The following is a 26,935-nucleotide window of genomic DNA, read 5'->3' on the forward strand; positions in this document are numbered from 1 at the left end:
AGCAGAGCAGAGCTAGAGTTGGCAACAGTGCAGTTGGCACAAAGTAGAGTCATCAGCAGCGCAGAGGCTTCAAAGGGTCAGTGCAAAAATTAGCAGCAGTCAGAACTCCAGCAATAAATGCATCATGCTAAACACCAGTTTAGTAGCAGCAGCAGTTGGAGAAGATTGCAATGCAGATGAGTGTTGGCAGTGACAGTGCCAGCAACAGCACGGAGGTAGAATTTGAGAGGGAGCTAAAGTACAGATGCAATGTTGGTAGTGGCAGTGTCAGAAGCAGTACAGATGCATCATTTGCGCAATAGTTGGTGGGCAACAATGTCAAACATCAGCAACGCAGAGGGAGATGTTACAAAGAAGGGTGATGCTTCAACAGGTTGCATTACTAGAGCACATTCCTCGCTAAGAGGGAGTGTTGATTTCTAGTAGCATTGGGTGTGCTCTTAGCCTCAAAATTTGCAGGGAGGCTAGGACACATGTATTCCACAATACCCATAAATCGTTTTGGGAAATTCCACCTGGAGACAGTTTTATTAAAATAATTAATTATTTTTAATGGGTGTTGTTGACCACTACGTGTCAACTTCCCATAGCAGTACACCCCCTTTTCTTCGCAAAAGGGATAGCGCTTGATAGACATGTCTGTACCATTTGACAATCATCGTCGACTTGATCATACTATGTTGTAAACCCAGTCTGCATGTGTGAATTGTAAATAATCTTACCAGATATGAGTCATGTATATAAATTGCCTAGGTGGACCTAATTTTCTAGTGATAATCTACATTCCGGAAGGTTTTTCGTCTCACCGATCCATGATCGGCAGAGTTTTCCTTCAGCCTAACCCCAAAGCCGGAATGAATTTTGTCATTAGAATATTAGAGGAATCCTAGTGTGTTAATATGCTAGATTATAATTGTGTCGCAGAACTGGGTGGTTTATGAGGGTCTATGTCAAATGGGTTCTCCCCCTTGAGATGTAAAGTTGTAAAAGTCATGATGTAAAGTGTCTTGAGGGTTAGAAAATGTTTTAATCCCCTTATAAGTCCTAGGTGATTTTTCCAAAGGCTAAGTTCGAGGATCCATTTAAAAATAAATTAAAAATTAAAAAATTAAAAAATAATTAAAAAAATAAAAATTTAAAAAATAAAAAATAAAATAAATAAAAACTTAAAAAATAATAATATTTTGAGTAAATAAATGCAGAATTTCAATTTTTAATGCATTAAAAATTCGACGGATGAGATTAAGAGATATCTTGATCCTCATCGACAGTCGAGATCTTTTTGACGTGGATCACTCGAATTAGCTATTGGGGATTTCTCCTTTAAATAGGGTGCTAGGGGTCATATGAGATCAGATTAGATCTGAGAGTCTGGTGCTAAAGAAAGCTCTCTTGTAATTATTTTTTGTGCTAATAAAGAAAGACTTTGGGGTTAAAAATCTTGCTGGTGTTACTCTTATGAAAATGTTGTAAGATTGTTTTATTTTTCTGCATAATTTTTTTTTCAGCCATTGATGTTAGCTTAATGAAGATTGATCTAGGCACAGGTATCTTGTCTAATCTTTGGGGTTTGAATGATAGTTTAGATTCTGAAACATAGTGGCAGGTATCTCCATTTGATCTGGGTTTCACTATTGTTTTTCCCCTCTATGTTAATGGTTGATTTTAAGTTGTGCAGGAAATCCTTTTTTTTAGATTACCGGGGGTTAGGGGAAGTTCTCGGCTGAACCAGCCAACTCCCGGATTGTGTTTTCTGAAAGAGCCCAGCCAGATCTTGATCCCGGGCTAATCATTCGAAAAAAAAAAAATTATGAATGCATGCAGGGTTTTCTGAAGCGTCTTACATTAAACTTATACTTTGAAAATATTACTGTGGATTATTGACAAATCTGGCTAATAAAGAGTCGAAAATCTGTAAATACTGTAAAAAAAATTTAGCTGGGTTTTAGGTTTTTATCCTTGCGCATATTATTTTTGGGTGTCTTTTCATTACAGGTTGCAGGGTTTTCTGTTGATTTCCAAGGGTTTATCCAAGCTGTTTTGCTGTCCAAGGGTTTCAATTTCAGTTGTTTTCAGATCTGGAGGGTTTTATTTGCAGGAAGAAAGTTCCCGAAGATTTTTTTTTATGAACTGGGTAAAACCCTTGCTGCTTACCATACAGTCAGCTTCAAATCCAATCTACGTTTACTTCTCTACACTTCACCATCTTTCAGCTCTCCCACGCTGCCATGTTTTCTCTCAATGTTTCAACGCAAGCCTGCAGCCACATAGCCAATTCGATTTTCTCTCGGGTCTGAAATAATGAATCGCTTTTCTTTCCCTACGTATGACCTCGTATGGTTCTTTGTTGTCATTGCACCTGCAAGCATAGTGTATCATTCATTATTCGACCCGCAGCTCCCTCCATTAACATTTACCTGCAAACCTTGCCTTCTGCGGTCAAAAAAAAAAACGCCGTCAAACATCGTGGGCCTGCACCTGATTAACGCAGAAGCTATCGAGGCTTTGCATGGGTAACGTTTCAAGATTTTTTGAAGAGCACTGGATAATTTCTTCAAGACCTACGTACTGTGTCTAAGAGCATTCCACCATTAAACGATGCTAGAAGCTGCAAACTCGATAATGTTCTCCATCCGCCATCGAAAGAGCCTGCAAACGCACTGTAAGAAATCACATTTTATTTTTACGGGCTAGGTAATGCGTGAACCGTTATGCGCAAGTCTTTTCTTTGCCTGAAGAAATCGTTTTTTGGGTCCAGCGTAAATACGATTTTAGGACTTTGGTGTTATTACAGTTTAGCATAAGTCTTTTCTTTCGGTTGAGCGGTAAGGTATTCTTGGCTTAGTTTTCGATTTCATTTTTTTTTTTTATTTCATGAATAGGTGCTAACGCAGGTTCCTTTTGTTTGTTTTAGGTTTATTAAAATTTAAATCAAAAAAAAAGAAAAAAATCGATTTTAAGTTTCTTCTTTATGTTTATTTGATTTAATGTAGCTTAGATGTAACTTTACGTTTAGTTATATTTTGATTAGATTTTATTCTAGTTTTTGTTTCATTTTAATTTTAAAGTCAAAAAAAAAAATCATAAAAATTCTTTAGGCTTCAAGCTTTAATTTAGATTTGATTTTTTTTAGTTTTAAATTAGATTTTTTTATTTTATTTTTTAGGCTTCCTTTTGAGTTTAAGAATTAAAATTTATAAAAAAATTTAAACTTTTAAAAAATCATAAAAAATTATAAAACTTCAAAAAAAAAATTCATTTTCCTATAGTTTAGATTTTGATTTAATATCATTTAGATTTTTTTTCATTTAGCTTTAAAATTTTGCTTTATCTGAAAAACATAGAAATATTTTGGAAATATTTTGCCAGATTCAGTCTTGGCTCGGGGATCTATCACGTTTTATCTTCTTGGCTCAAGGATCTATCACGTTTTATCTTTTCTGCTGAGGCTAAAATTTTGATGTGGAATTAATGTTTATCATTTTTTATGTGATTTATCATGCTTGAATGATCATGAATGTGATATATGGTTATAATTTTGTGGTTTTGTATCGAATTTTATCTTTTGAAGCTTTAAATCGCTGGAGTATCATTTAAGCATTTTCTCTCATTTGGTGAAAGTTAATCTTTGTTCAAGTTATTTGATGATAAATGATTGCTCTACATGGTTTACTTTTCTGCAGCATTTAGTAAGTAATCATTTAAACATTAACTTTATAAGGCACTGGTCTATTTATTTAACAAATAAATTTAGTGCTTGTTCCTTCGTGTCTCCCAACCCAACTGGTTCACAGTTGGTCATCCATTTCCCTACAGGGTCTACCCCCCTTAGCCGCGGGAGACAGGCTTAAACGGAGAGATCGGGGATAAGAGTGACAACCCCCGGTCTGAGCGTTGTCGTGACAATCTGTGCGACAACAGGGATCTAAGTCTAAACTTAGGAATTTAAAATAATTAAAGGGTCTTAATCAAATTGTGGGTGAAACTTCTATAAGAAGATGAGGATCAAGCCAAAATGATCTGAGCCATTGATTAGGATCTAATTTGGGTTGTTGGTTCTCAACATAAGGATTATAAGAGGAGGCTTGATGGACATTTGGAAGATACATCAAGTGGAGATCAGACGATCGAATTTCTAAAGCACAGCAGTTGCCAAAAGAGGAGTTCGAAGTGTTCATTTGCAGTGAGGGTTAGGGATAGTATCCGGAGGGAAGTTTTTCCTGGGCCGGAGAGTACAAGGTAGAGAGCGCAGAACGATATCCTGAGAGGCTGACGTTGGGCCACACAAAGCTACGTTGTCGCAGTGCAAAGCCTAAGAGGGAGATTGAATTCCTACTAAGGAAATCGAGTTTCAGCAGTCGAGAGTTGAGGTGTGAGACTAGGAGACTGAGAGCTGAAGTTTCCAGCCAGCATAGGATCAGAAGAAGGGGCAACGCAGTCCCAACAAACGTGACGCAGAGACTGCGTGGGGTTGACACAGTTCTGTGCAGAGGCTGACGCAAAGGCTCATTTCCAGCGATATCGGGCAGTGTCTTCCAATGACAGGGTGAGTGTGAAAATTCTATCACTACAACATCTGATTTACTTTGCCTACTTATTCTTCAGTAAGTTATTTATGAAATTCCTTCAATAAACATTAAAAATAAATTTTGCTGCAGATATCACATCATAATACATAAACAAACACATGCATGAGAATCAAGACATCGACATAGATATTTTGGACAACAGTCCTCAAAAAACCCAAAGTGGAAAAACCAATGCAGTAAGGGAGGATTTTATTATTCAGCAATTCTTCAATACAACAAGGTGTCACACTGGCTTACCCACAGAGAGAAAAATTCACCAGCACTTCTCCTAGTCCCAGCGTCAGCTTGGTTGATCTTTGCGTCGCTCCTAGACACTCTGCGTCAGCCCTTGGCCTCTCTACATCACCACATAGGCCTTTTAGTGACTACGCAATCACCTGTTGCCTCTGCGTCTGCCTGAAATGCTCTGCGCCTGCTTCTCCTGCCTCTGCGCTGGTCTCCAGTGGCTGATCCCGACTCTCTGTTCCGTACTTGCTGCCTCCTGCTGTTCACCAGACCACTAGTTCGAATTTCTCAACTAACACCGCTCCAAAAATCGAACTAACTGGTCTCCCTCAATGTATCCTCCAACCGACCCTCAAGCCTCTTCTTATACTTTTCTCGTTGACAAAAAAACGACCGAGATTAAGTCACTAATCAACGGCTAAGATTAACTCTAGCTTTATCCATGACTTTTGGACCCTTCTAACATAGTTTTATATTAATTCACTTTAATATTTTATTTTCCCTAAGTCGGACTCCATTAAAAATATTAATTATTTTAATATCTCCCAAACTGCTTAGAATCTGCCCAAACCATTTATGGATATTGGAGATCTCATGTGCTTTAGCCTCTCCACCAATTTTCATGGCTAGAGCACATCCCATGCTACCCCAAATCAACACTCCCTCTTAGCGAAGACTGTGCTCTAATAATACTCCACGCTAAGCATCACCCTGATCATCTGGCATCGGTCCCTGTGTCGATGCTAGGCCTGCTACCCAACATCCTCTGCACTACTGCATCATGTACTGCTGCCCATGGCTCTGCCACTGCCATTGTTGCATCTATACGGCAGCTCCCTCTGCATTCGTGCTACTGCTGGCCCTTTTCTCCCAACACTGCATCTACGTTGCAACTCCCTCTGCATCTGTGCTGCTATCACTCCCATTTCTGCTACTGAAATGGGTTCTTTACCATCCCCATCTTTTCCCTGAAGTAATCAAACTTTGTCCTTCCAAGGGCCTTGGTGAGGATGTCTACCACCTGTTCTCCTGTAGGAGTGTATCTCAACTGTACAGCTCCTCGTTGGACATAGTCTCTGACAAAGTGACATCGGATATCAATATGCTTTGACCTATCATGAAACACTGGATTCTCAAAGAGCTTGATGCAACCCTGATTATCGCACATGATCCTAGTCGCGTCCATATTCCTACTGAATAGGTTCACAAGCAGTTTTCTAAGCCATATGGCCTCACATGAACCTGTGCTCACTACCATATATTCTGCCTCAGATGGGCTTAGAGCCACGGACTTCTGTTTCCTATTGCACCAAGAAGTCATTCCCGATCCAATGTTGAAACAATACCCTAGGTACTTTTCCGATCCACTGAACTTCCTGCCCAATCTGCATCAATAAATCCACTCGATCTGATATCCTTACCGTTGGTGTACAAGAGTCCATAATCGACTGTTCCCTGTAAATACCTAAGAACGTGTTTGGTTGTTGCCCAGTGCGCCCTCTTTGGTTCCACCATGAACTGACTGAGGGTGTTGACAGCGTAGCAAATGTCTGGCCTGGTATTGACCAGATACATCAAGGACCCTATGAGCTGCCTGTATAAGGTGGGATCAACATCCTTGTCTTCTGATGCATCAATCTTCTTCCAATTGGTGAAGAGTAGCCATGGGTCTACAATGTTCCATCCTAAATCTTTTCAGGATTTTTGTAGCATCCCTCCCTTGCCCAAGGAAGATCTCTCCCTTTTGCTGCCAAACTTCCAACCCTAGGAAGTAATGCATACGTCCCAAATCCTTCATATCGAATTATGTGGCTAGATTCTTCTTGCAGTCCCCAATGAGCTTGGATGATCCTGTCAGAAAGAGATCATCCACATACAATACTAAGATTAGCAGCTCGTTCTCCACAACCAGATAGTAGAGATTCGTATCCGCATCACTCTTGACAAATCCCATCTTCTGCAAGTAGCCATCGATTCGACCATACCATGCTCTAGGTGCCTATTTCAGTCCATACAAGGCTTTCTTCAATCTACATACAAGAGACTTCTTCTCATGTGTCTCAAAGCTCGCTGGTTGTTCAATGTATACCTTTTCTTCTATTACCCCGTTTAGAAACGCCATTTTGACATCCATCTAATGAATCTCCCACCCCATCTGAGCTGCAAGAGATATCACGGTCCTAATAGATGTATACCTGGCTACCGGGGCAAAGGTCTCCTCGTAGTCAATTCCTTCCTTTTGAGCATGCCCCTTAGCCACAAACTTGGCCTTGTATTTCTCAACACTCCTGTCTGCAACATATTTTATCTTGTAGATCCATCTCGAACCTACCACTAATCTGTCTTGAGGCCTTGGCACTACCTCCCAGACATCGTTCACCATTATGGAGTTGTACTCCTCTACCATCGCATCTAGACAAACCTGATGTTGAGCTGCCTCCTGGAAACTAGCAGCTCCCCATCCTGAGCTACTAATGCCTCATATCTATCTGGCTATTTTTGCTCCCTCTTATTATTTCTTGGTGCACCGATGAAATCCTCTACATCTCGCAGAATCTGACGAAGTTCCCTGTTAGTTCTTTCTCTACCAGTAGGTGCTTCTGTTAGCTCCTCCCCCTCATCCTGTGAATCTTCCTGACCCGAGGAAGAATTCTTTACTTCCGTTGGTTCAAGAGGCTTAACCAATGGCTCCTCTTTTGGCTGCTCCTCGGAAGGCATCTCACGAGATTTTCTGAAGGCCCTGTCCTCCATGAACTTTACATCTCGTCGAACTACTACTTTCCTGCTCCCTGGAAGGTAGATTATGTATGCCTTAGCGTTCTCGCTATATCCCACCAGATATCCCTTTTCCGCATTTTGATCCAACTTCTTCCTCTTTTCCTCGGGTATGTGGCAATATGCTAAACCCACAGGCACAAATATCCTAAAGTGACTGACTTCAAGCGTCTTCCCAGTGAAAACTTTCTCTGGAATAATCTTGCCCAACGCCGGATGAGGAGTCATGTTCTGAACATAGAGTGCTGTGTTGCATACTTCTGCCCATAGGAATTTTGGCATATCCTGATCATACATCATGGTCCTAGCTGCTTCTACAATAGTCTTGTTCTTCCTTTCTGCTACTCCATTCTGCTCTGGATTGTAGGGAGTTGTCCACTCTCTTCTGATGCCCTCCTGAGCACAAAACTTTTATTTTCTTTCCAGTCAGATTCTACACCAGAGCCTTGAACTCTTTGAATCGATAGAAAACCCCGTCCTTGGTTTTCAGAAAATAAATCCAAGTTTTCCTTGAGTAGTCATCAATGAAGGTAAGGAAATACTCGGCACCACTGAGAGCTTTGGCAAACATAGGTCCGCAGATATATGAGTGTATCAATCCTAATACACTCTTGGCCCTGTGTTTATTCCTAAGAAACGCTCCCTTGGCATATTTTCCTAGAGCACATCCTCTACATACATCATCTCGTTCCATACTCGGATCTGGAACTCCTGTTACAGTGCTTCTAAGAATTCTCAGAGCTCCATGGTGCAAATGACCCATTCTTCTGTGCCATAGTTCGTTCAAGTCCTTGTCTCCATGGCTGCCTATTAGTGCCATTGGTGATTCTAGTTGTAATTTATACAACCTGTTACTTTTGATCCCGATCTGCACTTTCTTTTTCCAGCTCGGTTGTTTAACATATACCTTCTCCTTGATGAAGTAGACGTCATAGCCCTTGCCTTGAAGTTCGACACGGAAAGTAAGTTCATCCCCAATCCTAGTACACGCAGCACATTTGTAGCACGGAACCGTTCTCCCAATTCTATTTGAAAACTATGGTACCCTTCCCTACTGGAGTACATTTTTCCTTATTCCCCATGGTGATCTGAAAGTTCATCTTCTCTTCTCAATATTCTGAGAAACATTCCATGATTCTCGTCATATGCCAAGAAGCTCCACTGTCTATATACCATACTTCTGATGATGCAGAACTAGTCATACAAGCCACTTCTTCTTCCAGCCTGGAAGCCAACATAGAGAAATCGAAGTCTCTATCTCTTGTGCAATCTTCTGAAAATCTGTGCGAGTCCCCTGACGTGGATGCCTCTGCATCATGGTCTCGACCCATAACTGATTTTCCCTTCCTGTCTCCGATTACTTCCTCTGATACCATGTGAAAATTCTATCACTGCAACATCTGATTTACTTTGCCTACTTATTCTTCAATAAGTTATTTATGAAATTCCTTCAATAAACATTAAAAATAAATTTTGTTGCAGATATCACATCGTAATACAGAAACAAACACATGCACAAGAATCAACACATCGACACAAATATTTTGGACAATAATAACCGGAAAAACCCAATGTGGGAAAACCGCTGCAGCAAGGGAGGATTTTATTATTCAACAATTCTTCAGTACAACAAGGTGCCAAACTGGCTTACCCACAAAGAGAAAAATTCTCCAGCGCTTCTCCCAATCCCTGCGTCAGCTTGGCTAATCTCTGCGTCGCTCCCAGACACTCTGCGTCAACCCCTGCTTGACTACATCAGCCCTGGGCCTCTCTACGTCACCCACACAGGCCCTCTTAGTGACTATGCAATCACCTGTTGCCTCTTGTTAAGATTTGGAATGTTCTATGCTAGAGCAATTTCTTTAAATTTTCATAGTTAGCTATCACAACAGCATTAAGATAAACTGCAGATAGAACATAAATATAAAACACAAAAGACAAGCCAAGACAAGAGGACACAAGATATGGCGCAAGCCAGGGACAAACCCCACAATGTGTGGGGAAACCCTTTGATCAAATCTTCTTTTATCTTCAAAGTTCAGCAGAGAAAGAGAGAGAGAGTACATTTACAACAGAAGTCAACACTTTGACTTGTCTAGATCTGAGCATAGATCATCTCCTATAACGATGAGATCAGTTGAAGACATTCTGCTTCAACTGATCCTCCAAGGTGACTCCTTCACCTATCATCATCCTGCATCAGGTTCTCAAGCTGCACCACTGCATACTGCACCATGCTGAACTTTATGTCCATGACCTCATTCATCATTATGCTGCCCTTTATGTCCATGTCATGTTCTAGCAGCATCATACAACCATCAAATAGCTTTAGATCTCAACAGTACAATGCATGACAACTTCATATATTATGGTAATAATCTGAGCCCACAAATACCCATACAAAATGCACACAGTCTTCCTATAGCAGCATAAACAATATCCTTGTTCTTCCAATGATACCCCAACAGGTTTTTAACTCAGCCTTCTAACAAGAAGAAACCACCCTCACTCAGTTGTAACAGGGATGCTCAAACAGTCCCTTAACCTTGTTGTATTATGGTTCCTTCTACTGAAGCTAGGGCACATGGTTGTACTGCAGTTTGAACAACAGATTTGGTCTCCTTCTTACCAGCGTATCAGGGCCTCCTTGTTACAACATATAGGGCTACTGATCAGTCCTTCATTTTCTGCGGATAAGATCTCTTCATAACAGCGGATAAGGCCTCTTCTTTTCCTGTGTATTCATGCCTCCTTTGCTGCATAAAACACTTGATGATTGTGGCCCTAGGGCACCCTTAAATGCTGCCAGCGTCTTACTTTCCTTTAGAACTGCTTGAGGGAGCCTTCTAGGACTGCGTATAACAGGTTGCACAATTGCGTGTTAGGATGGCTCCATTTGACTGTCTCCTTTGCATGAACAGGACTGTGCTGTATATGTATTAGGGCTTCTTCAATAGTGAATAGATTAGTTTCTTTTGACAGCGTGTAAGCCTCCACTTACTGCATTCTGGAAGCTTCCTTCACTGCGTAGATGAGGGATGTTGATTTACCTTAAACCATGCTGCCAGCTCCTGCGTATATATATATATATATATATATATATATATATATCCATTGTGGTGCCAGATCTAGGGCCTGTGTGCTAACAACGTTCCATGTATACCTGTACGTGGATTCCAAAGATGAAACCCGAGTTTTGTTCCTGGAATCTCACTGTGATGCTCTGAAAGGCCCCAGCATAGTTGGATCAGCCTCGACAACATAACGATGGGCAGTGTCACTGCTCCCAAAAATATGCCAGATGTTGAACCTGGCCTGGGTTTGAGGCGATCGATCCTCAATTTACGGGAACCATCTTCGGCTGCGAGCTCGAGCAACAGACTGGCGGCCCCCAGAGAAACGAGCGCCAGGGACTCCCATAGCAAAGCAGAGGGTGCGAGAAACAGCACCCTGCCATCACCAGTGCAACCACAAGCGCCTCTCCTCGACTCCCCATCTATTAGAATCTGGTCTTTTTGGCAAATTCGTGTGATTCAATTGAAGAGATAGCGGCAACGTTTGTGTTTTGCACCAAATAGATACGGGCCATTAAACTCTGTGAAGGATCATTGCGTCCGTTGACTCGTTCTTGATTTCCCTCCACCGGGGTATGCTGACTCTGATGCGTATGGATAGAGAAACGTAGACTTTCCTTCGGTTTGACGACTGTGGCACCCTTGATAGTGTATAACAGCATTTTACCATGACTGCGTTGTACTGCGGCTAGGGAATTTTCATAAGGCCAGCATATCACTCTTGGTGTATCACTCCTTCTCCAAAAACCCAAGACGTGGAGAGGAGGAGATCACTCAAGAATATGTGTTTTAAATGACATAAAATCCTCATCTATTTATACTAAAAATGTAGAGGTTGAATAGACACGTCGGTTGGGCTTCTAGAGCCTAGATATGTGCTGGTCAGCTTGATAATAATTACATAAACAAAATAAATTCATATCTCCATAAATACTTATCGGAATCGGATGATCTTTGGATCAATCCTACACCTCTCGACGAGAGGGATCCAATAAAAATATCAGCTGCCAGAAATAAGCCAACCCACATGGAGTTTGGCCCTAGTTTCCAATTTAACACCTCTACGTCTGCCTGAAATGCTCTGCGTCTGCCTCTCCTGCCTCTGCGCTGGTCTCCAGTCGCTGATCCCGACCCTCTGTTCCATACTTGCTACCTCCTGCTGCTCACCAGACCACTAGTTATTTCTTAGCTAACCACGCTCTAGAAATTGAACTAACTGGTCTCCCTCAGTGTATCCTCCAATTGACCCTTAAGCCTCTTCTTATACTTTTCTTGTTGACAGATCAACGACCGAGATTAAGTCCTTAATCAATGGCTAAGATTAACTCTAGCTTTATCCATGACTTTTGGACCCTTCTAACACAGTTTTATATTAACTCACTTTAATATTTTATTTTCCCTAAGTTTAGACTTAGGGACTCCATTAAAAATATTAATTATTTTAATATCTCCCAAACTGCTTAGAATCTGCCCAAACCATTTATGGGTATTGGAGATCTCATGTGCTTTAGCCTCTCCACCAATTTTCATCGCTAGAGCACATCTGATGCTACCCCAAATCAACAGTGAGATCATCTCACTATTTGTTTTGCCTAGTTTCTCTCTATATCGGATATCCAATTGGGCATTCAATGAATTGTATTTAGAATTACTATTGCTTAATAATAAAACCCTCAGTTGTTGCAACGGTTTTCCCGCATTGGGTTTTTCCGAGGACTTTTGTCCAAAAACAGCGGTGTAATGTGTTGTGTATTTCTTTCTTGCCTAGTTTCTTGTTTCCGCTTATAATTTAATTGGTGAAGACTGCAGTGTATTAGTTTGAGTGTTTACTATAGGAAACAGTGAATAATTTGTTCAGTAATTAACAAATAGAAGGAACTTAATCAGTTGTTGCCGTGGTGATTTGAGTATTTGAATTTTCACACTATGATGTCAAAGGTATGTTGTCACCCATTTGAAGCATCAATGGCAAAACATGTTTTTAATCAGAATGTATATAACATGTGAAGGTCATTGCAGTTTGGTTTTTCTGTATCATGTTAGATTGTTAATGGCTTTCCTGGGTTATCCTTTAAGTCTTCTCCATTTCTTGTATGTTTTATTGGTTAAAATGGCCTCAACGTACCACAAGTGGCAAAATCACTACTATCTCATTCACCATGGTTTGGTTGCAATATTGGTTAAATTTCAGTTGGGCAAGCTAGGGTTACAGTGGGCGTCTTTCCTGTCGAAAAATGGTTTCGTTGATAAACCCCAACCTAAGCAATCTGGTCCACAGGTGTTTTCAGACCCTGATGACGAAATTGATGAGGTTTCTAATGGAACCTTAGATGATGATGCCCCTATCAGTGATCCCGAGTCTGTTCCTGAACCTGTATCCTGGGGCAAAAGAGGTAATGAGTTTTTTGCGCCTGAAACCCTAGGGTTAGCCTGTAGCCAAAATGTTACTTCCTCGATGGAAGAGGGTGTGGTGCAAAAAGTATCCGGTCGGCGAGGAAATCGTCCAGTCAAGAAGGATGAGCAGCAGCAACTGCAAATTATAAGAGGAGGTCGATGGTTAGATGGAGAACACACACTTGAGATCGATTTCCTTGGGTGGTTCGATTTTCTAGAGAGCAGCAGCAACTGCCGGAAGAGTTCGAGCTAGAGAAGGAAATCATGGAGTGTGATTCGGAGGAAGTTTTCCAAATCTAAAGAGGCAGAAGTATTCCACGCAGCAACTGCACAAGCGCTGCGCAGAAGCTTCAGAGAAGCAGTTCAAATTAGCCGGAGAGAAAGTCGATTCAGCTTTCAGAGGCCGGTAAAGTCTTCCAGAGGCCCAGAGAGTCACTTCCAGCAGCAGAGACAGGCAGGACGGCTTGATCAGAGGCTAAACAGAGCCACATGTGCGAGAGGCAGCGCAAGGACTGCGCAGAGGCCCACGCAAGGGTTTGGACGGCCAAATTTTCTAGAGGAGCTAGTGTCGGGATTGCTTGTGGAGTGAGAGAATTTTCTCTCTAATTACTTTTGTCAGATACTTGTTGATTGGATAGCCAGTTGGGCATCCATAGATTGTACTCAAATTATTTCACTGTTGCTTAATAATAAAAACCCTCAATTGTTGCACTAGTTTTTCTAAGTTGGGTTTTTCTGGAGACTTTTATCCAAAAATAACTATCTAATTTTTGTGCGTGCGCGCCAACATTTTCTCAAATTCCATATTATCTTTTGCAGAATTTAATTTGGTGAAAATTACAGTTCTGAATTATTCGTTGTTTGTGTGGGCAAAAAATATGTTAATTAATTTACAGTTAAAAGAATAATATCCAGTTGTTGCAATAGTTGAAATTTTCACATGGTATCAGAGCGACTTTAATCAGACAAGGAAGCTCAGAAGTGGAGGAAGAAATCCGTTGTTCAGAGGGAGAAGCAAGACGAATTTCTAGAGGTTGTGCATAGCCTAAGCCAAGCAATGCGAGTTACTTGAGCAAGTTCGATTTTTCAATGCAAGTTGGTAGAAAAATTCAGCTTGCTAGTTCGAGTGATTTCAGCAAAAAGAGGGGCAGTTGTAGCTCAGATTTTCACTAAGCATATTCCTTGTTTGGGTGCAGAAGGGTTTTGCAGCAGTTTGAAATAACAGAATTAGTGTCGGGTGGAAGAGGAAGTGCACACGCAGAGAGAAATTCTCTTAGAGGGTTTCTAGCCTAGAAATTTGATTTTCCCAGTTGTAGTCGGCAGTTGCTATAGGCAAGTTTTCTCACTTTAGAAGGGAGTGCGAACAGTAGATTCAGGAGCCAAGCAGAGGAAGATGGAGATTCTCGATCAGATTCAGAGATGGCCACAATTAGGCTTGGAGATCAGGATAGGTTGGAGGGAGCTGCCAACTTGTCATCTAGAAGGCTAGCATGTCCTTTCGGCTAGATGAATATGGCTTGAAAGCCTATGTAGATAATGTGGTGGCAGTACCCCAGGATGCAAATCAGCTGAAGGAGTACAGGAAAGAGATGGCGAAGGCGAAGTGGATGATCCTGGATGGAGTCTAGGACCATATAGTTTTGCATATATTTGGCAAGAATACTTCCAAGGAAATGTGGGATGCTCTCAACCAGCTATATCAGAATACTTCCAAGCAGCAAAAGATGTTCCTGCAGGAGAAGTTGAGAAACATCAGGATGCAGAAGGGTGAAGGCATAGATCCCTTCCTCACCAGGATTCAGGAGGTTCATGATCAGCTTGCAGCTATTGAGGAGGCACCTCAACTGTCAGAGCTTGTACGTTTGGCACTAAATAGTGTCTCAGAGGAGTGGCAAGTTTTTGTCCAAAGTATCTTGGGCGAGACCAATTGCCTAAATGGGAAAGGATGTGGTCAGACCTGCAGCAAGAGGAGATGAGGCGAGCTCTAATAAAGAGCACCATCAATGGAAGCAGCAGCAGCGGTGAGAAGGATGAGAAGGAGGAGGAGAATGTGTGGTGGTCTGGTTGCAGGTGTAAGAGATAATCGTTCAAATCCTGAAACAATCTCCTCAAGCGTAGGTGGAAGTTCCTCTTCTATTTCTCTTGGAGTTTCAATCATCCGCCTCCAAACTTAGATATTCTACTAAAACAGTCGAATTGTTAAATTTACCCAGAAAATAGTAGAACTCCACTTACCGGAACCAAAGGAAAAGCGACCACTGTTGGATCGCGGCCTCCACAACGGACGGTTACGATCATCTGGACTTTATTGGGTCCAAAAATTTTATTAACCACCATTCACTTTTCCACACGATATTCGTTGGATCTCACTCCTCTAATCGGACAGCCCAAATCAACTGCACTATTAACCTAGTTTGATAAAATATTGTGTCCGGTTTTGGGTTAAACCTAGAAGCTGATTTGCACGCGACTACCGTAGATCTAACGGTTCTGTCGATCGGACGGTTGTAGGCTTCTTTCTTAGGCTCTCTCAGCTTTTATCGGGTTTTCCTCCATTCTGCCAAGTATTTGCCTTCCGCCAAGTATAGACTGTGTTAAACTATATTTCTTTTAACATATCCCGATTATGCCAATACACAGAAATAAAGATTTAATCGTGATAACACAAAGATATATTATCAATCTCAAATTCTAGAGGCCAAATTGGAAATTAACAATACACAGAGATATTTCAAAGGAATCCAAACCTTTAGGATTTAACCTTTCATGCATAAAAGACACAGAGATACAGAGATATTCTGATTCTTTTACATTCTAATTCTCCATAACCAAAATCCAGCCAAATCCCCTTTCAATAGTTCAAAACTTACATAAGTACTTTACATCCAACAATTTGATCCTCAATCAATGGATCGAATCTATCTAATCCTAGATAAATACCTAAACTGCTTGATATTCTCCTCGAGAATCTCAACTAAGTCTAAACTACTTGGATTAATTACAAAATCATTCAAATCCTATATTCTAGCTCAATTCCTATCTAGAAAACTTAGTAAATTGATAGCTAAAGGGTCCCACTCCTTTGCTTGTAAACTTTTTTTGGATTTTTTTGAATAAAATGAAGCCTTTTGTCTTTAAGCCTCATGCTCCTGCATCAGACTCCTGACGACAAAATTCTTCATGGGCTCTTGTCCATGAGCTCTTCTACAGAACGGCCCAACTTCTGTAGCATGGTTTCTATCACCCAGGTATCATCAGAAATTAATTGATCTTTCCACTTGACCAAGTACTGAAAATACTCCTATCCCCTTGTTTTCTTAAACACTCTTTTATCCAATATCTTCTTTGGTTGCAATGCCTTCGTTGTAGGTAACTGTTTTACCCAATCCACCTCTTGTTCTTCCTTGTCTTCTGTTGTGTCGTCTGCCTGTCCCTTTTCATACCTGTACAAATCAACAACATTGAAAATTGGAGATATTCCAATACCAGGGGGTAACTCAATTTCATATGCATTTGCAGAAAATTTCCTCAAAACTCTACATGGTCCAATCTTCTTGAATTTTAATTTGTTATACTCCCTTTTTGGAAATCTTTCCTTCCTTAAGTGTGCCAAAACCAAATCTCCAACCTCAAAATTTACTTCTCTCTTCTTCAAATATGCTTTGTTCTTGTACTTTGTGTTGTTGTCCTATAGCTGTTGTTTTACCTGTTCATGAACTGCTTGAATCTCTGAAGCAAAATCTTCTCCTTGAGCACTCCTCATTTCAGCTTTACCTAAATCTCTCAATTCACACACTCCTTTTGGGTGCATTCCATAAACTATATGGAATGGACTCTGCCCTGTACTCCTATTAGGAGAATCATAATAAGCATACTCAGCCTGTGCCAAAACTTGATCCCATTGTTTTGGATGTTCACCTGCAAGGCTTCTTAGAAGATTACCCAAGCTTTTATTCACAACTTCAGTCTTCCCATCAGTGTGAGGATGATATGCAGAACTGAAACTGAGTTTAGTTCCAAGCTTCTTCCACAAAATCCTCTAGAAATGACAAACAAACCTGGTATCTTTGTCTGAAACAATGCTCTTAGGTAACCCATGCAACCATACAATTTCCTTAAAAAACAAGTTAGCAACATGAGTAGCATCACTGGTTTTGTAACATGGAATAAAATGTGTCGTTTTTGAAAATCTGTCAACTACTACATAAATTGAATCATGTCCCCTTTGAGTTTTTGGTAAACCCAAAACAAAGTCCATACTTACCATATCCCAAGGCCTATCTGGAATAGGTAATGGAACATACAAACCCATGTTTTGGCTCCTTCCCTTTGCATACTGACAGACTTTACAATTCTTCACATACTTTTCTACTTCAGCTCTCATCTTCGGCCAGAAATAAAACTGGTTCAACTGCTCATAAGTCTTGTTTGCACCAAAATGTCCTCCAAGTCCACCACTATGTTTCTCCTTGATCAAATTTTCTCTCATAGAACAATTTGGTATGCACAGCTGATTTCTTTTAAATAACAGTCCTTCTTGCACGAAATAATCCAACCACTTACTTCTGTCTAACAAAACAGGATTTCTACAAGCTTCAAATGCCTCTTTAAAATCTAGATCCTTCTCATATAACTCCTTAAGAAAATCAAACCCCAACACTTGAATTTGACTTTCTTGCACCAAAATGATTTTTCTACTTAAGGCATCTGCTACTTTGTTTGATTGACCAATTATATGTTTTAAGACAAAATTAAAACTTTGTAGGTATTCTACCCATTTTGCATGCTTCTGGTTAAGCTTTGGTTGTTGCATAATGTACTGTAATGCATGGTTCTGAATACAGTATGAACTCCTTAGACATCAAGTAATGTCTCCACTTCTTCAAAGACTGCACCACTGCATAAAACTCCTTGTCATAAGAAGAATATTTCTTCTTTGACTCATTCAGTTTCTCACTGAAATAAGCTACAAGTCTGTCCTCCTGACTTAAAACAACTCCAATGGCTTCTCCACTGGCATCACACTTCACTTGAAAAGGTTTATTAAAATCAAGCAAAATCAAAATAGGTTTCTCAGTAATCTTTCTCTTCAACAGCGAGAAGTTCCTTTCTGCCTCAATAGTCCATTTAAATGGTTGTCTGTCCTTCTTTATAGTATCAATAATAGAAGCATTGATCTTACTAAAATTCCTTATGAATTTCCTATAAAAACTAGCAAGACCATGAAAACTTCTTACCTCAAAGACACTTTTTGGTGAAGGCCACTCCATGATTGCCTTGATCTTCTCTGAATCCATCTTTAACCTCAGCAGAAACAACAAAACCCAAATACACCAACTCCTCCTTCATGAATGAACAGTTCTTTAAATTTAACAGTAACTTCTCTTGTTGTAGCCTCTGTAAGACATAATTCAGATGTCTCACATGTTCCTCTTTTGATCTGCTGTAAACTAATATATCATCCAGACATACTATTACAAATTTACCAATAAATTCTTTCAAAACTTCATTCATGAGTCTCATAAATGTACTAAGAGCATTTAACAACCCAAAAGGCATTACCATCCATTCATACAATCCTTCATTTGTCTTAAAAGCAGTTTTCCACTCATCCCCTTCTCTAATTCTGATTTGATGATAACCACTTTTTAAATTTAACTTTGTAAAATATCTTGCTCCACTCAAACAATCCATCAAATCTTCAATTCTAGGTAAAGGAAATATGTACCTGATTGTTATCTTATTGATTGCTCTTGAATCAGTGCACATTCTCCAGCCTCCATCTTTCTTTGGGCTCAACACTATTGGCACTACACAAGGACTCAAACTCTCTCTAATCAGTCCCTTGTCTAACAGTTCCTAAACCTGTTTCCTGATTTCTTCATTCTCTGTGGTAGTCATTCTGTAAGGTGCTTTATTAGGTCAATTTGCTCATGGAATCAAATCTATATGATGGCTGATTTTTCTAATGGGTGGTAACTCATCAGGCAAATCATCTACAATGATATCACAATAACTGTCCAACATCTCTTGAATTTCAATTGGTAAATCAGAAACTTTTGTGGAAGTTATTATTACCTTGGGTTTGCAAACCAATGCAAAACTTACCTCATCTTCTTCCATCTGTTGCAAGTACTCCTTTCCACTCAGCAAAAGGGTCTTTGGATCAGGTTTCCTCGATGCATCCTCTTCTTCCATAGGCAGCAATGTATGATTGACACCATCTTTGCTAAATTTGTATGTGTTCTTCTTTCCATCATGCATAGCTCCTCTGTCATACTGCCAAGGCCTTCCTAGCAATATGTGGCACACATCCATAGGCATCACATCACACAGAATTTTGTCTCTGTATTTGCCCAACTGCAACTCCACTTCACACTGCTCATTCACTATCAACTGATATCCCTTTTGAAGCCATGACACCTTGTAAGGTGTTGGGTGTTTCTTTGTCTTCAATTTCAACTTCTCCACCACTTATGTGGAGACCAAATTATCTGTACTACCACTATCAATTATCATCTGACAACACTTCCCTTGAACCTTGCACACAGTCCTGAACAAGGTTTTTCTTTGTGCTGGTTCAACAATTTCCTTAGCTGGCTTTAGTAAAACTTTGTTAACTACCAAAGACTCTCCTTTCTCTGGTACATTTTCTTCTTCTATTACCTTTGTTGCTTCCTCTTCAGTCTTAGCAACAATTGCATTCCTCTGATTCATTCCTAGGTTTTCTGGGCACTCATGGGCTCTGTGTCCCAACTTGTTATATCTGTAACATCTAACTTATCTTCCTCTGCCTCTGCCTCCTTTTCCTTTGGAAAAACTCCCTCTACCACTTGCATCACCTCCTGTGGGTGCATGCTGACTTGAGCTGCTGCTAGCTCCATCTCTAGGCGTTGTAGACCTTCCTCTACCACCTTGGCTTCCCCTTCCTCGGAAAGTACCTCTACTTCTTGCAGACTGCTTCCTAATGAATTTTTCTTAAGCCTTCAATACCATCTGATAAGCCTCTTCTACTGTTTTTGGAGACAATACACTTATCTCATCTTGGATTTCCATTCTGAGACCATTCGCATATCTTGCAACCTTCTCATCTGTATCTTGGATTTGTCCTGCTCTTACACTCACTTTGTAGAATTCCTCTGTGTATTCTTTTATTGTCATAGACCTTTGTTTAAGATTCTGCATCTGTCTAAATAATGTCTGCTGATAATCACTTGGCAAAAACTTACTTTTCAGTTTTTCCACCATTCTATTCCAATTCTTAATTGGTTGTTTACCAAGTCTTCTTCTTTCTGCCTGCACTCCATCCCACCAAAGTGTTGCATGTCCTTTCAATTTTGTGACAACAAACTTCACCTTCTTTCCTTCTTCTGTTTCTTCATAGTCAAAGAATTTCTCCATGTCATTAATCCAGTCTATCAATTCTTCAGGCTTAAGCTTCCTATATATATTGAAACTTCAAGTCTGGGTTTGGATGTGGATCTCAATACTAACTTAGAGAATCTCATTTCAAGAGTTACATCTGCAGGTTCCTCTTCTTCTGCAGCTCCAACTTTAGGCTCACTAACATCTCCAGCATCTGCATCTCTTCCCATTTCCATTGCTTCCAATCTGGCTTGCATCTGTTGCATAGCTTCCAACACTTCAGCATTTGCAACTGGTCTTCCTCTTCTTCGACTACCACCTCTTCATGTTCAGTGTCAGTGTCAGTAGGCTGCTATGATACCACAAATGGTGGTCTAGTTGCATGTGTAAGAGATAATCGTTCAAATCCTGAAACGATCTCCTTAAGCACAGGTGGAAGTTCCTCTTCTATTTCTCTTGGAGTTTCAGTCATCCGCCTCCAAACTTAGATATTCTACTAAAACAGCCAAATTGCTAAATTTACCCGGAAAATAGCAAAACTCCACTTATTGGAACCGAAAGAAAACAAAGCTCCAACTTATAATTTCTCGGGTCCGAAATCTGGATTAAACCACGTATACTTTTACCACGCGACCACTGTTGGATCGCAGCCTCCACAACAGATGGTTACGATCATCTGGACTTCAACGGAATTAAGCTACAGTTGAATTGCTTATCGGGTCTGAAAATTTTACTAACCACCGTTCACTTTCCAACCGATATCCGTTGGATCTCACTCCTCTAACCGGAAGGCCCAAATCAGCTGCACTATTAACCCAATTTGATAAAATATCGCATCTAGTTTTGGGTTAAACCTCGACGTTGATTTGCACACGACTACCGTAGATCTAACGGTTCTGTCGATCGGATAGTTCTAGGCTTCTTTCTTAGGCTCTCTCGGCTTTTATCGGGTTTTCCTCCGTTCTGCCAAGCATTTGCCTTCGGCCAAGTTTAGACTGTGTTAAACTATATTTCTTTTAAATATATCCCGATTATCCCAATACACAGAAATAAAGATTTAATCGTCATAACACAAAGTTATATTATTGACCTCGAATTCTAGAGGCCAAACTGGAAATTAACAATACACAAAAATATTTCGAAGGAATCCAAACCTCCGAAATTTAACCTTTCATGCATAAAAGACACAGAGATACAGAGATATTCTGATTCTTTTACACTCTAATTCTCCATAACCAAAATCCAACTGAATCCCCTTTCAATAGTTCAAAACTTACATAAATACTTTACATCCAACAATCTAATCCTCAATCAATGGATCGAATCTATCTAATCCTAGATAAATACCTAAACTGCCTGATATTTTCCTCGAGAATCTCAACTAAGTTTGAACTACTTGGATTAATTACAAAATCATTCAAATCCTATATTCTAGCTCAATTCCTATCTAGAAAACTTTGTAAATTGACAGCGAAAGGATCCCACTACTTTGGTTGTAAACTTTTTTTGGATTTTTTTGAATAAAATGAAGCCTTTTGTCTTTAAGCCTCATGCTCCTGCATCAATGTGGCCCTTGTATCGAAGGGTCCCAATGAGAGACAGGAGCAGAAGAATATGAAGAAGGACCTATCTCAGGTCAAGCGCTTCAGGTTTGGCGATTTTTGCCACTACAGTACTCAGTATCCTCCCAAGAAGACTTCACCAGGTTTGCAGCTATACCTCCAGGAGCAAGGAGGGGCGATATGGAGTTATAGTCCTAGAGCAGAGAAAAGGTTTGGGCAGGGTCCATTGAGGTGTCCTCCTCATGGATCATTACCTTGCTACGAGGCCCCACAGTATTCAATAGCAGGATGGATCAGTGTGAGTTGATGCAATCAGATTCTAAAGTGATAGTTGCAATCTGGTAGCACTCAAGTGCTGAGGAGTGCAGTGCAGTGTTGATAGCAGAGCAAGAGGCTCAGTAGCAGAGTCAACAACAACGCAGACTCCTTAGTGGACAGTGCAAGTACTAGTAGCAGTCAGAGGCTCACGAGACAGATGCAGCACAAAGATAGTTGATTCAGTATTTTGGATGCTTCTCAGTTGTAGTAGTTGCAATTGCAACAGCAAAAGATGAGAGGGACTTGCAGTGCAGATGCAGAGTTGACATCAATATAACAGTGTCAACAGCAGCAGAGATGCAGCATCAGAGTTACACAGCGGTTGGTGGGCAATGGTAGGTAGTCATAGTGGCCATACATCAGTAGCATACAAAGGGTGATACAGATACAGGGTGTTGTAGCAGCAGTGCAGCACTAGAACACCTTCCTCGCTAAGAGGGAGTGTTAGTTTTTGTAGCATCAGAGGTGTTCTAGTCTCGAAACTTTGTGGAGAGGCTAAAACACAAGAGTTCTCCATAACCCAGAAATCATTTCTGGAAATTCCACCTAGAAGTGTCTCAATTAGATTATTAGCCTATTTTTAAATATTTCCTAAGTCTAAACTTAGGAAAAGGGGTTAATTAATCAGTATTAATTGAGAAAGGTGTGAATCATCTAGAAACTCACACGGATCAATCTAGAAATAATCTCAGCCATCGATTATGTTTTAATCTTGGTCGTTGGAGTCCCAACTGAAGATTATAAGAAGAGGTCGATGGGTAGATGGAAAACATAAGCTTGAGATTGATTTCCTTGGGTAGTTCAATTTTCCAGAGAGAAGCAGCAATTGTCGGAATAGTTTGAACCAGAGAAAAGAAGCAGAGGCAGAGAGGGGTAGGGACAGTAATCCGGAGGAAAATTTCCAAATCCCGAGAGGTAGCAGCAAGTGGCAGAAGTATTCCACGCAGAAGTTGTGCAAAAACGTCAGTGAGGAGTTTCAATTAGCTGGAGAGGAAGTCAATTCAGCTTCTAGAGGCTGAGAAAGTCTTCCAGAGGCCCAAAGAGTCACTTCCAGCAGCAGAGGCAAGCAGGACAGCTTGATCATAGGCTAAACAGAGCCACATGTGCGAGAGGCAGCGCAAGGACTGCACAAAGGGCCTGTGCAGGGGTTTGGACGACCAGATTTTTTAGAGGAGCTAGTGCTGGGATTGCTTGTGGAGTGAGACAATTTTCTCTCTAACTACTTTTGTCATATAATTGCTAATTGGATAGTCAACTGGGCATCCATAGATTGTATTCGGATTATTTCACTGCTGCTTAATAATAAAAACTCTCAGTTGTTGCACCAGTTTTCCCAAGTTGGGTTTTCCCAAGGACTTTTGTCCAAAAATAATTGTGTCTAATTTTTGTGTGTGTGTGTTAGTATTTTCTTAGATTCCAGTTTATCTTCCGCAGAATTTAATTTGGTGAAAATTGGAGTTGTGTATTATTCATTGTTTGTGTGGGCAAATAAAGTGTTAATTAATTTACAGTTAGAAGAATAATTTATAGTTGTTGCAATAGTTGAAATTTTCATAGTTAATGGTTGAAATTTTTCAAGTGTAATTGCTTAATGATTGGAATATTCTAAAGAAGTCAAAATTGTATCATTGGAAACAATTATCAGTTTGAAAAATTGTTCTGCTTTCGCTGCTACTAGAAAATCGAAATGGATGGACCTTTTTGGATTCAATTATCTCGACTTTCGTTTTGCCAGTATTTAAAGCCATATCCATCTTGGAGGATTCTTAGTTTCCTGCCAAGATAGTAATGGTTCCTTACCAAAATAAAAATATCATCAGCATAAAGGAGAAGAGTATGACCATACTAGTGAGCGTGGGGCCAACACAGACTGCATCTTCCAAACACTCTTTTAACTTATCAATGTATATGCCAAAAAGGGTAGGGGATAAAGGACACCATTGGTTGACTCCAATATTGCATATAATTTCCTCCAACCAACCCTCAGTGATCTTAAGCTTGGCAATAACATTCCCGTACAGCCTTGTTACAGCAACCCTCAACTCAACATGAACCATTATCTCTTCTAGCCTCTTCCATATCTTTGTTCTAGGAATGGTGTCAAAAGCTTTTCTAAAGTCAACAAAACAACAGCAGAGATCAGTTCCCAAGAAGAGCACTCTCCCAAAATTCATCAAATACATCTGCCAGTTGGAAATTTTTCATCCACTGCCCAGCTAACTCCTAAAAGTGGCTCGAATAGACATTATCACAGTGTGAAATGGTTATGTTGATGGTTATGGTTAGAACAACATGCCAGCTATATGGATTTGTACTAGGGCAGGCTTGTACTGCTTAAAAGTGATTCTAATATACTAGCTCTCTTTGACATTCATTCCAAAAACAGATCCTTAACAAGACCAGGAAAATTATTTCCCTTTCTTTAGCAGCAGAACAAAGAGGATGGGAGAATCCTTTTGGAGAACAAGGAAGCCTTCTCCAGACCAAAACAATTAACAATTTGGGAGTCGGGGAATTAAGCATTTGGGCCTTTTCTCCAAGGCACTAACAAGCAAAGAGTGCATCGAAACTTATGACAGAAAATGGGATGTGGAAGGGAATTTTGAAGAGGAAATATATATCCCCTGTTAATGTGGAAGATTGGATCATATTGCCAGCAAATAAGTCATGTGATGACTCCATCTTTTGGTAAGTTGTTATAACATCCTTTGATCTCAGTGAGAATTTTTTGTGTTGGAGAGTTGAAAATGGTACCAAGGTGAGATTAGGAAATGAAGAATAGTTAGACAAGGATCGGAAGTACAGAATACCCATTGAACTAAACAATGAACTAGCCGAAAAGAATTATCACACTCAAGTAGAAGTATCAGTCCCCTTGGCACACTCATTACTAGACTCGGTTTGTCTGGATGGATTAGACATGGATTTACGCGTGGACGCATCAGGCATGTGAAGAGAGTTCGATGAAATTTGAACCTTTTTGAAAAACTAGCCATACCCGATGACAGCGCCTAAAACCTAGCAGCTGGTATCAGAAGTTCGCTTTGTCACGTCAATAGCTCGCGATGTACTTCAAAGAAATTTATTTATATTTAATTTAACATGCTCCTGCTGTTTGCCCCAAGGGATTAGGATTGGGACTACCGATGCGAAGCGACGAGTTTTCCCCTATAGGTCAAGGTTTATTTCTCATGACTACTTAAGGTAGTTGAAGGACACCTGGATTTAACAGTTGAACTTACGGTTGGACTGGGAGGTCAGGATCTCCGTGTACATGTCACAAACCCAAGCCCACTTCATGTTGTCATTGAGGCCTGCCAATTCTTAGGTAAAATGTTTTGTGATCAAGAGGTGAAATCAAAGCACTTTCACAGCTGAGACACCCAAATTTACTGCATAACAGGTTCAAATCCCACGAAGATATGTTCTAGCGTTAATGCCCAAGGTACAGCTCAAGTAATCGAGGGCAAGTAAAATTTGTTCGTAACAGTCAAAAACCTGCCCAGAGCTACATGAAAAGCTTTAAATAACCCTATGTAACAGCGTCACTATGATTTCAAACCAAAGAATTGCCAAAATTGAATAACAAATACATGTTTTTAATTTGTACCTCGGGCTCATAACGATGTGCAGACCATTAATTTCAAGCGTGAGAACTGGATTACGCCACGGCATGAATGTAATGTGCACAGATCCAACTGTGGCAGACTTTATTAACAGACTACTCGACTGCAAAAAAGCTTCGTTTAGAGCAGAGACATTCAATTCCGAAGCACCTAAAACACCCTCGCATTTGAAGAAGCCCAACTCAAACTTCAGGGCAGCTTCAGGATCAGGTCGTAGCCATGGGCTCAGCAAAGACGATACCCGCCGCAGCAATGCCTCCTTGACCACCATTACTTTCACTTCAAATTTCGATACTGTCACTCAAACACTCGAGGGCTGCAGTACAAATTTAGGATATGAAGATTAAAATTGACGAATTCTCCTTCTGTGATCCGCAGCATGATGTCTTTCAACCCGTACTGCGAAGTGCCACCGCCATTAACGCTTTCTACAAACCATTTGGCGAACATACCAGGAGGGAATCAGATAAAGATTCCACGTGTCCTTTCACCTATCAAAATATTTATCATAGCTTTCAAATTTAATAGGAAAAATTCTATAATGTTTATGGTGATTGATATAATCTTTGTTCATATAATTTCCAGATCTGGTTTAAATATTATTTTATTTTTTTAATTTAATTTTTGTTTTTATATAATTTTATTGAATTAAAATGTTTTAATTCATAATTTTATTTTATTTTTATGTAATTTTATTAAGTTGAAATGTTTAGATAACATAATATTATTGGACATTATAACAACTCTTCCATATTGAGATGGAGAGTGTCTCTTGGCCCAATATTGTAATAAAATAAAATTTTAAAAAAAATGTTTATAAAATATTTTGATTGTAAAATGAGAGATGAATTTTGGACATGTGGTATTGATGAGTCATGATATTGGTCCATGGTATGGTATGGTTAATAATATCCATGGTAAAGTGGAGTGAGTATTTATGGTTAAAAGTCTTGTTCATTGTAAGCGTTATTTTGATTGTGAAATGAGGGATGGTTTTTGGGCATGTG

The 26,935-nt window shown here is 40.0% G+C and overlaps 1 protein-coding gene across 1 annotated transcript in view; it reads right to left on the minus strand.

Moving 5' to 3' along the window:
• LOC149261757 (uncharacterized) overlaps positions 1-26,433 on the minus strand; it is a 35,969-nt gene extending 9,536 nt beyond the window's left edge. Inside the window, exon 1 of the mRNA XM_089370872.1 lies at positions 25,913-26,433. Coding sequence (XP_089226998.1) covers positions 25,913-26,199 — 287 coding nt within the window. The 5' untranslated portion in view covers positions 26,200-26,433. The remainder of the gene's footprint in view (positions 1-25,912) is intronic.
• Between the last annotated feature and the right edge of the window lie 502 nt (positions 26,434-26,935).

The sequence above is a fragment of the Pinus tabuliformis genome, chromosome 6, assembly GCF_031772625.1.
Source record: "Pinus tabuliformis cultivar Carrire ecotype Pingquan chromosome 6, CPIR1, whole genome shotgun sequence".
Taxonomy (NCBI): Eukaryota; Viridiplantae; Streptophyta; class Pinopsida; order Pinales; family Pinaceae; genus Pinus; species Pinus tabuliformis.